We start from the raw sequence: 13,227 nt of genomic DNA, 5'->3' as shown, positions 1-13,227 counted from the left end.
TATAAGTATTACACATGGGAGCTGTTCTACCTTAGACTTGAGTCTATGCGGCCATGTGCTGGTTCCCCTGTTATGGTGTAATATACACGATGACCTGTGTGACTGTGACCATTTTCTGTCATCCTTATTGTTGCATCAAAGATCCATCAAAACTCTTCTGCAGTGTTATTTTAGATATGTTAATTGATGAAAGTTTACAAAATTACTGTGTTTGGCAACTCTTGTGGCTGAAGCATAGACAATGAAATGAGAGATCTCTGTTGCTGAGGAATCCATTGCGTTCTTTCTGGGACTCCCCCTAGTAAATGCATTCCTTTGTGGAATGAAGAGATAGCGGCAGCTATTAGATCACTGCTGCGCTGACAAAAGTTCATGTGAAAGGGGTGTGATATCCAGGGCAGTGCATACCCTTCATCTAAAGCGTGGGTGAAATTGTGACGGATTTCTGGAATTCAAACACCAAATTTTTAACCAGGAATTTCCATTACGTGGATTCATCCTCAATTGCTAACCACTTAGCTACACATTTTGCTGAACTTTCTAGGTACGGGAATTACAGTCCAGCATCTATTACCTTTAGGCTTGAAGTGGAATGAAATAATCTGTTTTGCCATTTGTGCCTTAGAGAATTTGCCTTTTATGGAGTGGGAGCTCTGTAACTCCTCAATGCTTTTTAAGGACATGGGACCTGGACCAGATAATACCCATAAGAAGATATTGCAGCACCATAGTGAGGGCAGCTTATGTTATCTTCTTAAGATGTTCAGTGGAATCGAGCTGGAAGGTGAATTTCCAACACAGAGGTGAGAGGAAATAATAGTTCCAATTCCTGAACCTGACAAAGATCCTTGAATATGCAGTGAGTTAATGAACAGTTTGCCTTACAAATTATCTATGTAAGGTTTTTGAGAGGATGGTAAATTGGCGACTGGTCTGGTGACTGCAGAAGAGAGGTCTTATGCATGAATTCTAGCGTGATTTCCGGTCATCCCTGTCCACAACTGATCATCTGATATGCCTGGAAAAAAGTGTTATCCAGGACACCTTTCTCCTCAAACAGCATCTAGCCGCTATATTTTTTGATCCTGAAATTCCGTGGGACATGGCATCATGGCATCCTCACAACCCTGCATAAATGAAAATTCTGAGGCAATCTACCAGCATTTATTGCACATTTGTTTTGTCCCTCTGCCTATTCTGTGTCCAAATAGGCAGGCACCTACAAGACAATGAAATTTTCCATAGATCAGTTCCAAATATCACTCCGCGATTGCTATCAGTGCTATAGTTGATTCTGCTGGTCTAGCAGTCATACCTGCAGTTTATATAGATGGTCTTGCCGTACATTGTAGCGTTTAGGCGATGGCTATCTCTGAGTGACGTACAGCAAGTTATAAGGATAGTCGAACAATGGACATTTTCAATCACAAAGACTGCAGTTGTTCACTTTTATCACAAATGTACTTTCCATCTCCATCCTGAGCTATATTTGGGGAATGTTGCTGTACCAGTAGTAGTCGATACCTACTGATTCCTTCTGTTCGAAAGCAAGTTAACGTTGGTGCTACAAATCGGGCAAGTAAAGGCCATATGCTCCAAGAAATTTGAAGGCAAGAGAGCAAGTAAGTTGGTAGTTCATTATGGATAATAAGAGGTTTTCTTTTTGCTCTACCTGAAAACTGTAGCTAGTACACAGCAGAGCTCTATGCTATCTTCAAAGTTCTGCAGTATACTTGTGAAATTCTGTGGCAATATGTGCTGTCCAGTGAATGACAACACTTCGTGCTGTACATTGACTCTTTGAGCTCGTTACAATCTATTGATATGCATTTCCCATGACACCTTCTGGTGCAGTGCATCCAGGACCTACTGACTGAGTTGTGGAAGGAACTTGCAGCACACATGTGACAGTAGAACACATCCTTACAGAATGCATGGACCAAACTTTCTAACACCATGTCCCTTATTGTCTGAGATGATGAGCACTATATGGACTTTGTCATCCATTTCTTGAAGGATAGTGGCATGTTTTACCATTTTTAATTGTAATATTTTATAGCAATATATTTCATTATTTCTTTTGCTATCAATGAGTATAGTTACGTTTAATAACACTTTTAATCTAGACTATTTTTTTTAGTGTTTTTAACACTTAACTGTGTTCTGTAATCTACTAGTTATAAATACTCTTACCTTGTCTTTTACCTTGTATATCATTTGTTGGTTTACTTTTAAATCATTGCCTTATTGAATTTTTTAACATTTATTCGTATTTTTACGATTTTAACAGAAATAAGGCATAGTTCATCATATCCACTGATTAATTCATGAACAGATGAACAATCAAACAATGTCTCATCTCTGGAGACATGAAATGTAAGAAAGTCCACTTTGACTTTGACTTTTTACAGTAGGCAGGATGTGTTTTGCAATGCAGCCCATAGTGTCAGTCGCTTACGCTACCCTCTCCCTTCTCCCTCTCTCTCTACTCCTCGTGACATGCACATGCATACAGCACTATAGAATTATGAGCACGTCACGCTCCTACGTAGCGCAATGGGAGGCTGGCGATGGGTGTTTTCTGTACTAGTTCCACTGCTAACCTGCCTGCTGAATCTGGTGTGCCGCCTTTATGTCTTGTAGCTGTAGGCTATGAAATTCATGCCTACCATAACACCTAAGGTTCAAATACCAGTATGAATGTTTTCTATCCCAAATGAATACACCGTGATGATGTCAGGTAATGAACACACCAGGATTGGCCGAGCTAACTTTGATGTTAATTGCTTCACTCCATTCTGACATGGCACATTATTCACATGCGTCAAGAGAGCAAGTGCTGGCTCTCAACCAACACGCCAGTTTTAGCATTCGTGAGGCAGCCATTCGGTGTGGCATTTTGCCTAGGGCTTCTCAGAGATTGATACAATCGTGGCAGGTGTCAGGGGACATTGGACATGTATTGGGCACTGGTTTAAAGCGAGTTTCTACTAGGGAAGAAGACACCAGATTTGTTGAAACTTCACGGGAAAACATGTTCCTAAACCCAGCAGAGCTCATGCAGGTGACCAATTTTCCTGGGTATCCATACAGGTCCATAAACGATTACGAGAAGCGGGACTCGATTACAGAAAAGCTGCCGCCAAAGTCTTTCTCTGATGTACAGGTGTTCGATTTGTGCGCATTAGCCAAGATGGAGTTAAATCGTAATTGGGATCATGTGTTCTTATCTGACGAGACTTCTTTCACTTCAGCGGAAGTAGGGTTGGTTCATGTTTCAGGCCATGACGAAAGATATATGGGCGGGTGTTCATGCAGTGGCCACATATCTGTGTTGTGTTGGGGGTTGGAATTCTCTGATGGGGCTGGAGTGCTTCATCGGATAGATATCTGTTTCCCATCAAACCAATATTTAGACATTCTTTAGAATATAATGGTTCTGAGTGTGAGAGAGCGCTATCCAGATGAGGTAATACGGTTTGAGCTAGACAGCTCCCCAATCCATACAAGCATGTTCAGGGCTGGTTTTCTTCCATTGAACTGCTCAGTTTCATCCCTGGAACTCCAGACTTGATCTTCATTGAACATGTGTGGGCAAGGTGGAAACGCCATGTAAAGAAACACTGGTCTCAACACTCCCCTATGTTCACATGATGCTGTGTGGAGTGTTATGTTGGATTCATGGGAGGATATCGCCCTCAACTAGGAATACTTTGCCTAAGGACCTATCTGTGTTGGTGCAACGTAAAGCCACTAACAAAAAAAAAGGAATACTTCAGGAAACTTGTTGAGTCAGTGCCAGGTCAGTTCTGGCAAGTTGTTCAAGCAGGTATATACTTGACGAGGGATTAAGTCAGGACATTTGAAAGCAAAATGCCAGATTTTGCAATGAACAGAAATACGCACATATTTGGTTAACACAGCACTTTAAAAGTTGAGAAAAAAGTAATGTGTAGAGTAGGACTTACTCAGAGCTAACTAGCAATTACGTGAACACGCTTAATATTGTAAGGCTGTTCTCCGTTGTGCATGGCACATAGCATATTTACATCCATATAACAGTCCTTTGAGGTGCCAGTGTTAATAAACTGTGTGCTTTCTGCAAGCATTTGGACCGAGCTCGATAGCTGCAGTCGCTTAAGTGCGGGCAGTATCCAGTATTTGGGAGATAGTAGGTTCGAACCCCACTGTCGGCAGCCCTGAAAATGGTTTTCCGTGGTTTCCCATTTTCACACCAGGCAAATGCTGGGGCTGTACCTTAATTAAGGCCACGGTCGCTTCCTTTCCACTCCCAGCCCTCCCCTGTCCCATCGTCGCCATAAGACATGTGTCGGTGCGACGTAAAGCAAAAAAAAAAAAAAAAAAAAGGCAAGCATTTGGAGTGGAAATACAAAGATAGATAGTATGTTGCAGTTACACAATAGAGTAATGGAGGCCAGCACTCAAACACCAAATCTCCTGATTGATGACCAAGCATATTTTCCCTACATTAACACCAACATGCCATGAAGTGCTTCACATTGACCTTCCAGGCATGTCCTTCACTACATATATTTATTTAACCATTATGGTAGTTTCTCATCCGTTTCATTGTATTCTTTTATATTATTCTGAAACGTGGACAGTTGGATTGTGTACTGACAGTTTCATTTAGTCAGTAATGTGTCGTTTAACAATACTTGAGTTGCATCCCTTTTCGTTGTTGCTGTTCCACCTCATCCGAGGTTGATGATGTCCGATACAGGACTTCTGAATTTTTCATGCTTCAATTTTTAATTGTTCAACTGTATATAATCATCTTGATCAGTGGAAAAATTTTAAATTATCATTTTATCTTATACCATCAGGGGCTAATGACCTAGATGTTAGACCCCTTAAAGCAGCAATCATCATCAGCAGCAGTAGCAGCAATGCTGTTTACTAAGATATGAGCAGGAATCAATGGACGTTAGTAATAGTTAAAAATAATTAACCCAGATAAGGCTAATATTTCGGAAAAGATAAATTGTTAGTAAATATAAATCACATTTCCAGAGTTAAGGTATTGTATTACCTAAAAAATATACCAAAAATCAAAACAAACATTCATCCTACATACATAAACCTACAGCCGAGTTGCTTAAAAGACACAAAATTTTACCATTTGTCAGTCAGTGTAAATATTATTTTCCTTACTGTATCATGAAAGTGTGGAATTCCAGTCCCTTTCCCAGAATTCCTCTGGTAGTCATCATCCTATTGTCCTACTTCTCAAACTACTCTTAAGCCCATTTCACCTTAAAACGAATAGCATCCTCTGCTCATTTTGAATTGTTGGGCTGTAATATCCTGTTTTCTGTGCTTTTTCTCTCACTCTGACTGAATCATTCTGAGTGATATAGCTGTATCATCTTTCCTCTGTTCTGTAGCATAATTCAGCATTTTATTATAAATTTCTGGATACTTTCTGGTTTTTAATTTAGGAATTGATGGCCAGTTTTCAATTTATCTTTATCACATCTTTCTGCTTCCTCCCTCTTGGATTGACTCTCTTCATTTCAGCTTATTTATTTCCAATTTAAATTAAACTCTGTAGCTATGATTTTTCTTTTCAACCATTGCTACAAAAATACACTGCATTTCACTCATGGCTAACAATATTTTTCCTCATACTAATCCAAGTTTTCAATCTCGAAAACATGGGGACAAACAGTGTCTATCGTATTTTATGAATAGGTTAATTTTTAAAATTATGAAAATAGGAAAGCAAAAAATATGCTAGTAAAATTTTAAAAGTTCAAAATTATTTGCTAGAAAACTGGGAGAATGAGGCAAGATTGACATGTTGCTATCTGCAGAGAATACTGTAATTTGCTGCCAAGTTCAAATTTCAACCCTTTGGATTCTCATACTTGTAGCTCTGGTCATTTATATGCAGCATCACAGATAGGCTACTTTCGGTTTTCCATTTCTTTGCAAGTTCTTTTGAGATACTTTTATCTTCTACTGTTTTTCTCTAATTATTTATAAAAAGTATTCCAGTTCAATCCATTTTAATAATTGATGAATGTAACAACACACGGACACTCATAATCAAGGTTACACTGTTCTCTGTTAACTTATTTCTATAACACTGGTGCATTTGTTTGATTCTGTAATTTGAAAAATTGAGGTTTCCTTTAGTCTCTGATCAACATTTTGTAGAATTTGAAAACGTTTTAACATAGGGACATGGCCTCTGATGATGGGGTCACACTTCAGACCACCCCTGTTCAATAGTTTGAAATATGAATGAAATTCCCTGTCACAATCCAGGCTTGAATGGGATCACAATTTACTAAGGTGAAAATGTAGTCCCTTATAATAAATATGAATCAATATATTTTACTCAGACCAAAAGTATTATCAGTCACTTCAAAACTGTCGTGGTGAATAATTTCTACACAATTTTCTTTCAATATTTTGTCCTAAGAAATAGTATTTTCAGATCGACAACCTGGTTATGACTGCACTTATTTATTACATTTTTGTAATTATTTAAAACAACTCCACCAACACATACATACCAAACAAAGCAACTGAGCATCAGTAAATATTTACATGATACTTTACTAATAAATTCTAACTACTACCACTGGATATAACTAACACATTAAAGTCAGCTGGATCACAAATAAAAAATTAACTATAATGCTGTTTAACACTCAAAAAATAACTTATAACATAAACAATAAATTATGCGATCATTAATTCCAGTTGGAAGATAATTACTACTGACCGGACATGTATGCAACATAAACCAAACAGAATATAAACATAGCCCAATACCATTAAAGTAAAAAGGCTTTCACGGTCGGTGTCAATATAATAAAAATCTTCCGGGCTATTATGCCTGCTGGCAGCGGGATACAGGAGAGTGTATCTACACGACGCCACAGAAGATGACTATCGCAGAAGTAGTTGAAACGTCTGGGAGAAGCGAGAGGAGTGGACCATGGCAAAATAGCCCGGAAGATTTTTATTATATAGCCCAATACCTTCACCTACTCATGGCCCAAGCTTGCAACCTTTGTTTTCAGATTGGGACGCAGAACTAATAGGCCTGCTAATTGGAGCAAGGGGAACAATTCGTCTTGAGAAATTCTGTGCCTGATTGAACCTTCCTACGTCACTAACAAGGAATGTGGTTTTGTCAGCCCTTAAGGGTTCTCTACCGGGCGAGTTGGCCGTGCGCATAGAGGCGCGCGGCTGTGAACTTGCATCCGGGAGATAGTAGGTTCGAATCCCACTATCGGCAGCTCTGAAAATGGTTTTCCGTGGTTTCCCATTTTCACACCAGGCAAATGCTGGGGCTGTACCTTAAATAAGGCCACGGCCGCTTCCTTCCAACTCCTAAGCCTTTCCTATTCCATCGTCGCCATAAGACCTATCTGTGTCGGTGCGACGTAAAGCCCCTAGCAAAAAAAAAAAAAAAAAAAGTTCTCTTTCAATACTAAGACACCATTTGTATAAAACCTCCCCGAAGAGCTTTGGCCTACCAAGCAATCGTTGCTCAGCCCAAAGCTGGTCGGTACAACATATCAACATATTCTCTCTGCCATTGTCCTTGGCTTTCTAGACTGGGGCCACTGACTCACTGTCAGATCACTCTTGAGTTCTAATCATGTAGGCTGAGTGGACCTTGAACCAGCTCCCAGATCCTGGTAAAAGTCCCTGACCTGGCTGGGAATCAAATCCGAGGCCTCCGGGTAACAGGCCCCCGGGTAAGAGGCCCCGTACATCATGGGGGCGGTATGGCACCATATAAATTGTACTAGTATACTTTCCCCTTTTGCGCAGCCTCCTTCAGCTTAGGCCATGAGTAAGTGGTGGTATTGGACAATATTTTTTGTTCTGTTTGGTTATTGTTGCATACGTATTCCTGTAAAACAAGCATCATCTCTTACTCTCCCTCTTCAGAAGATACTTCAGCTGTTTTTTTCTGTCTTTTGTTCTTTCTAGTTTCCTATCCCAAGTAGGAGGAAATGTTATTCTCATTGTTTTGCCCTTTAAAAAAAATAGGTAAACACCTCCAGTTAGGCTTGAGTACTGCTGGAACAAAATATGATTATTTCTTTAAAACTCCTTTTAATAGAAGTTTCTTTCCTCAATTTAGGTTGCCCGCTATAATTTAACAGCTAAATTGCATTTAGCAGATTGTTATCTCCTTGCACCGAGTGGTATGTCAACCAGCACAGCTAAATATGCACATTTAGGAGAACTGTTTGCATTGATGAATCTTGGAAAGGATATTTCTGAAGATACTTCAGCTGGAAGATTGATTCTGAACAACTGCACTACTGTGTTACTGGCTCCAAGTCCAGTTGCAGGCAAACAGGATCCAGGTTTGTTCTGTAACTTTTTATTTTGGCTCTGTTGTTAATTTCCTAAGTTCTGTTTTGTGTTTAATTGTTTGATAGTTCTGTTTGCTTATTAAATTTCTTATCATGTATAATGCATTTTGGGAGTATAGATGGATCTGTACTTCTTAGTTGAAGTGCATCAGTGGACAGAATTTGTATATTTGGTTTGTTACTGCATTACTGAAGGCTGACTCTGAAATTACTGGGGAGATATCTTATTAGACAGCAAAATGGCAGAATCATTTCCATGTTTATTTAGAGAATTAAACTAGTACTTAGTTCAGATTGAATTCTTTTGACCCAGTACATAATCTTATTTTATGTTTTTTTGCTCAGGTGCCTTGAAGTTGAAGCAGCGACAAGTTGATGGCGAAAATGAAGTTGGCACTAGTAAACGTATTGTGTATGAAGCTCTTATTGAAGACAAGGGCAAGAACATGATTTACTTGCGGTTGTCAGCTGCGGCTGTGCGAGCTCTGAATCTGAAGCCTGATACAGATTTCCTAGCAGAAGTGCAATTCCAATTGAACCGAATACCATATTGTGAATGGCACTATGCAATTGATAAGATTGCTGATTTCAGAGTCATCTTTCCAGAGACATATTTGGAACCCAGTATTCCTTGGACTCCTCAGAGGTATGTTTATTTTACTTTGATTATGAAAATGTTCTTCCATAAATTAGGCAATTAGAGCATCAGACTGATTACCTGCAAATATGAATGGCTAGGGCTTACTGGACTTCTGTGCTATTATGGGGTTAGTAGTTACGAATTCTTTCTTAAAGTACAAGGCTATATACTGCTACACATGGAAGGCTAGGGGTATCAGATCCATAATAGAGTATACCACAACAGGGTTGAATTCAGGAAATCAGTTAAGAATGTATGGGTGTTTTCGGGATTTCTCAGACTACTGTCTGATCTGCAGTGAGCTAAGTATCACTAGAACTTAGAGAATACAGGAAGGTTATGCATAACTCGTTTTCTTCAGTTCTTAATGAAAGAAATGTGAATCTCAACCAGTGCTCATTGTAATCTTTTCCTTCAATTTGTTTCAATGTTTATAGTTTGTTGAAAGTCCACTTTCATTATTATTATTATTATTATTATTATTATTATTATTATTATTATTATTATTATTATTATTATTATTTACATATTTTATGCCCACATTGGAGCACTTAAATCAATACATTTGAGTTAATTATTGTACAGTATTAGAGTTATTGATTGCTCAGATGTTTCCTTTAAAGGCAACTACCGAACTCGATAGCTGCAGTCGCTTAAGTGCGGCCAGTATCCAGTATTCGGGAGATAGTAGGTTCGAACCCCACTGTCGGCAGCCCTGAAAATGGTTTTCCGTGGTTTCCCATTTTCACACCAGGCAAATGCTGAGGCTGTACCTTAATTAAGGCCACGGCTGCTTCCTTCCCACTCCTAGCCCTTTCCTATCCCATCGTCGCCATAAGATCTATCTGTGTCGGTGTGACGCAAAAAAAAAAAAAAAGGCAACTGGTATAATACACTAATTCTATTAATCATCAGACCAACATCTTGTATTGATGGGGCGTGAAAGCACAACTGGATTAAATCTCATTTATGAATGTTTTCTACCTGTTATCAAAGTCCATTTGTTGAATATATATTTACTGTTTATTTTTGCGTACATTTAGTTTGTTAAGAGGTGCTGAAAATGTTGTTTCACCCATCAAACATTTCCTTGGACCAACTTGTTACCATCTGTACAGATACAAACAAGGAATGAGTCTGAGTTGAGTGAGCCAACAACATAAATACAAGGACAAAACAGTCAGAGTATTTCATCTTTCTCTTTCTTATTTCAGGCAGTGGAGTGATATCCTAGACTCAAGACTTAATCTAAAACAGAAAGAGGCAGTTGTGGCTATTACAACACCTGTGTCTTGTCCTCTACCTCCTATCCTTATTATTGGTGAGTTTTCACAGAATTTTCTGCATGACATGGTAACTTACTGTCTGATCGAAATACGTACTTTGATTAAAACAGTTGTAATATTTTTAGTAACATTTTTATTTTGTAGTAATGGTCAACATGCAATGTCTTGAAAACTAGTTCCAAAGGGTGATGTATTGCCCTTTGTTCTGCTTCTTTTTTTTTTTTTCTTCTTTCTTGGTCTCCTTGTTGAACCTTGCCTCTTGTCTTCCCATTTGGCATTCCACATCTCTCAAGAGTCTTTGCCTGCTCAATTGTTCATAATCGTCGTCGTCGTCGTCATCATCATCATCATCATCATCATCATCATCATCATCACTATCACTATTTTAGTTTTCTGTGCTTGTTGCACTTCAAGCTGCCTTATATTCTTTTCACATGGTTTTGGCTATCATGCCTCCCTCCATTTTCAGACTGTGTTGTCATTGTAGTTTTCTTATACAGTAGGCTATTATTTTTTGTTGTGACTTCATTGTATGTTTTCTGATTCTTGCTTTTCATGTTCCATACTTAGGAATTCTTTATTTCCGTGAATGCATTTTTCACAAATTCTTATCATTTGTAGGGTAGGTGATACATGTTTTATAATGTTTATTATATGATTTGTGAATGTTTTGCAGTTGCAACATATAGCAAATTTCATTCTTACACAAATACGTATGTAATTCACGAGTTCTTTGCGTATATGTATTTAACCATTCTTTTTGCAATTCTGGACAAATTTTGCATTGAGAATCCTGATATATCATAGGACATCAACCATCAATCGATCATGTAGATACAACTGATATATTTCGGTATCAGCATATTGATAATCGATGTCTTGCAGTTCAAAATATCATAATTTATTCCTATGCTATCTAGCTATTTTATGCATGTCATTTAAACCCTTTGGTGCCAGGAGCCTGTATTGTAAGTTCAAACTTCTGAATTTTTTGAACAGCCATTTATTTCAAAAATTAAGTTCCCAGGAGGGAACCATAATTTAATTTCACTGATTGCAAATATTAAAATATTTAAGCTTGTTGGGCCTATTCAGTAATGAAATTACCAGCATTCTGCCCCAGTGTGGCAATGTGCTTGTTAGTTATTTATTTTTGCTTGTGTTAATATACAGTATATGGGTGTAACTTACAAAATGATGTAGTGTATTTCAGTAACTGACATTATCAAATGATGTTCAGGTTCATCATCCATTTCTCTCATCCAACTCCTGCCAGTCTGAGATGTTCATGGAACCTTTCCATCTTCCTCTGTCCAACTACCATTGTTCCTTCTTAACTATGTTCCAATCCAGGTTTCTTCTAATTTTACTATTCTTGATCTTCTTCAGCCACCTTAGTGTGGGTCTTCCTCTTGCCCTCCCTCTTTCTGTTGGGGTCCTTCCCTCTACCCTCCTCTTAATATCCCTCTCCATTCTGTTGTTAAAACCTTTCCACTCCAATTTCCTTCCTGATGTCCACATTTCTTACTTTCTCCTTTCTTGTCTTTCCCATCATACTTCTTACACATTTAATTTCACTGGGCTTGATTTTATTCTCCTATCTTTTTGCCAGTGTCCAGGTCTCCACTGCAAATTACAGTCTTAGAGGCAGTAGTACATCTTATACATCACCCCTTTACACTTGATTGGTACTTCCTTCCTCCACACTAAGTTTCTCACACTGTGGTAGAATGCATTTCACTGTTGAATCCTTTTACTGATCTCCATGTCCAGCGCTGCATCCTGTATCAGTTCGCTTCCCAAGTACTTGAAGCTCTCAACAATCTCAAAGTTTTGCCGCCTAATTTTTATAATTCCTTTCCCATGCCTTTTTTATCTTGTCAACATAATTTTCTTATTCCTTTCCATGCTAATTTTCAGTAATCTTACTCAACATGTTGGGAAGCCCTTGTTTATTGCCGTAGTGGGTTAACGTCACACTAACACATCAAAGGTTTTCGGTAACGGAAGGATGGGAAAGGGTTGGAATTGGGAAGGTAGCGTCCATGGCATTAATTAACCCGCGAACACCAGAGTTTTCAGAATTTGATTTTTTAATTTTTATTTAATACTCCCAGCTTTCACATATTAGAGAACATTTAAAAGTCATTTTTCTAAAAATTGGATGGTTGGTTTTTAAATGGGGGGTGCCTGGTACCGCATGGCGCTTGACATAGCTTTTGAGTGAAACATAAAAATTGTTACCTCGTTAGAATACCATGAAATTTAATGTTTAATATTGCTACAGAATATAACTTAACAGTAAACAAAGGAACAAACTGTGTTTATATGTTAATGTGTGACATACATCCCTTTCGGAATTCCAAAAAATAACCTTAGCTCATACGTGACAAATCTTTAGGAATTAGGAATGATACTACGGTAGGCTTCAATTTTTTAAATTTAGTCACCTATTTTCACATTTAACTAGTTTGGAATGGCAAAATGTAGTTTACGCAAATGCCCACACTATACTTGACGTGTTCTGTGCGGACATGGGGTTCGCATCGGGCGGCCACACAGCGCTGGTGTTGGAGCGATATAGTGATGTAAGCTATTGAATCTCAAGATTTCATATACTATTTAAAAAAGTGAGAACAACTGTATTTCTATTCAAAATCCCACCCAAATACGTGTGTATATACCGTAATAAATATTCTGCTCCTACCTTAGTCTGATGGTGGCACTTGCACGTAGCCACTTAGAATTGAAATGGCGACAATTTCTTTTGTTTGTTTGGGGTTACTTTAGGACTTATGTAGACTGTTGTGGGTCATCTGGTATATAGATAGCTGGTGGACTACGTGATGATTTCACTCTCTTCGCGGACCGCGAATCATTATTGGACATGGATTCTCTACTCTCGTGTGTAATTTGCTGTTTCAACGCT

At 38.4% G+C, this 13,227-nt stretch overlaps 1 protein-coding gene across 2 annotated transcripts in view; it reads left to right on the top strand.

Annotated features, from left to right (window-relative positions):
* The window catches only part of Helz (Helicase with zinc finger), a 454,315-nt gene that overhangs the window by 116,706 nt on the left and 324,382 nt on the right, over nt 1–13,227 (top strand). For both annotated transcript variants that reach the window (XM_068225301.1, XM_067136674.2), the window contains exons 6-8: nt 8,135–8,363; nt 8,718–9,018; nt 10,227–10,333. In XM_068225301.1, coding sequence (XP_068081402.1) covers nt 8,135–8,363; nt 8,718–9,018; nt 10,227–10,333 — 637 coding nt within the window. The remainder of the gene's footprint in view (nt 1–8,134; nt 8,364–8,717; nt 9,019–10,226; nt 10,334–13,227) is intronic.

This window comes from Anabrus simplex, chromosome 1 (assembly GCF_040414725.1).
Source record: "Anabrus simplex isolate iqAnaSimp1 chromosome 1, ASM4041472v1, whole genome shotgun sequence".
NCBI lineage: Eukaryota > Metazoa > Arthropoda > Insecta > Orthoptera > Tettigoniidae > Anabrus > Anabrus simplex.
The sequence above is the reverse complement of the archived record's forward strand: the minus strand, read 5'-3'. Positions and strand labels throughout refer to the sequence as shown.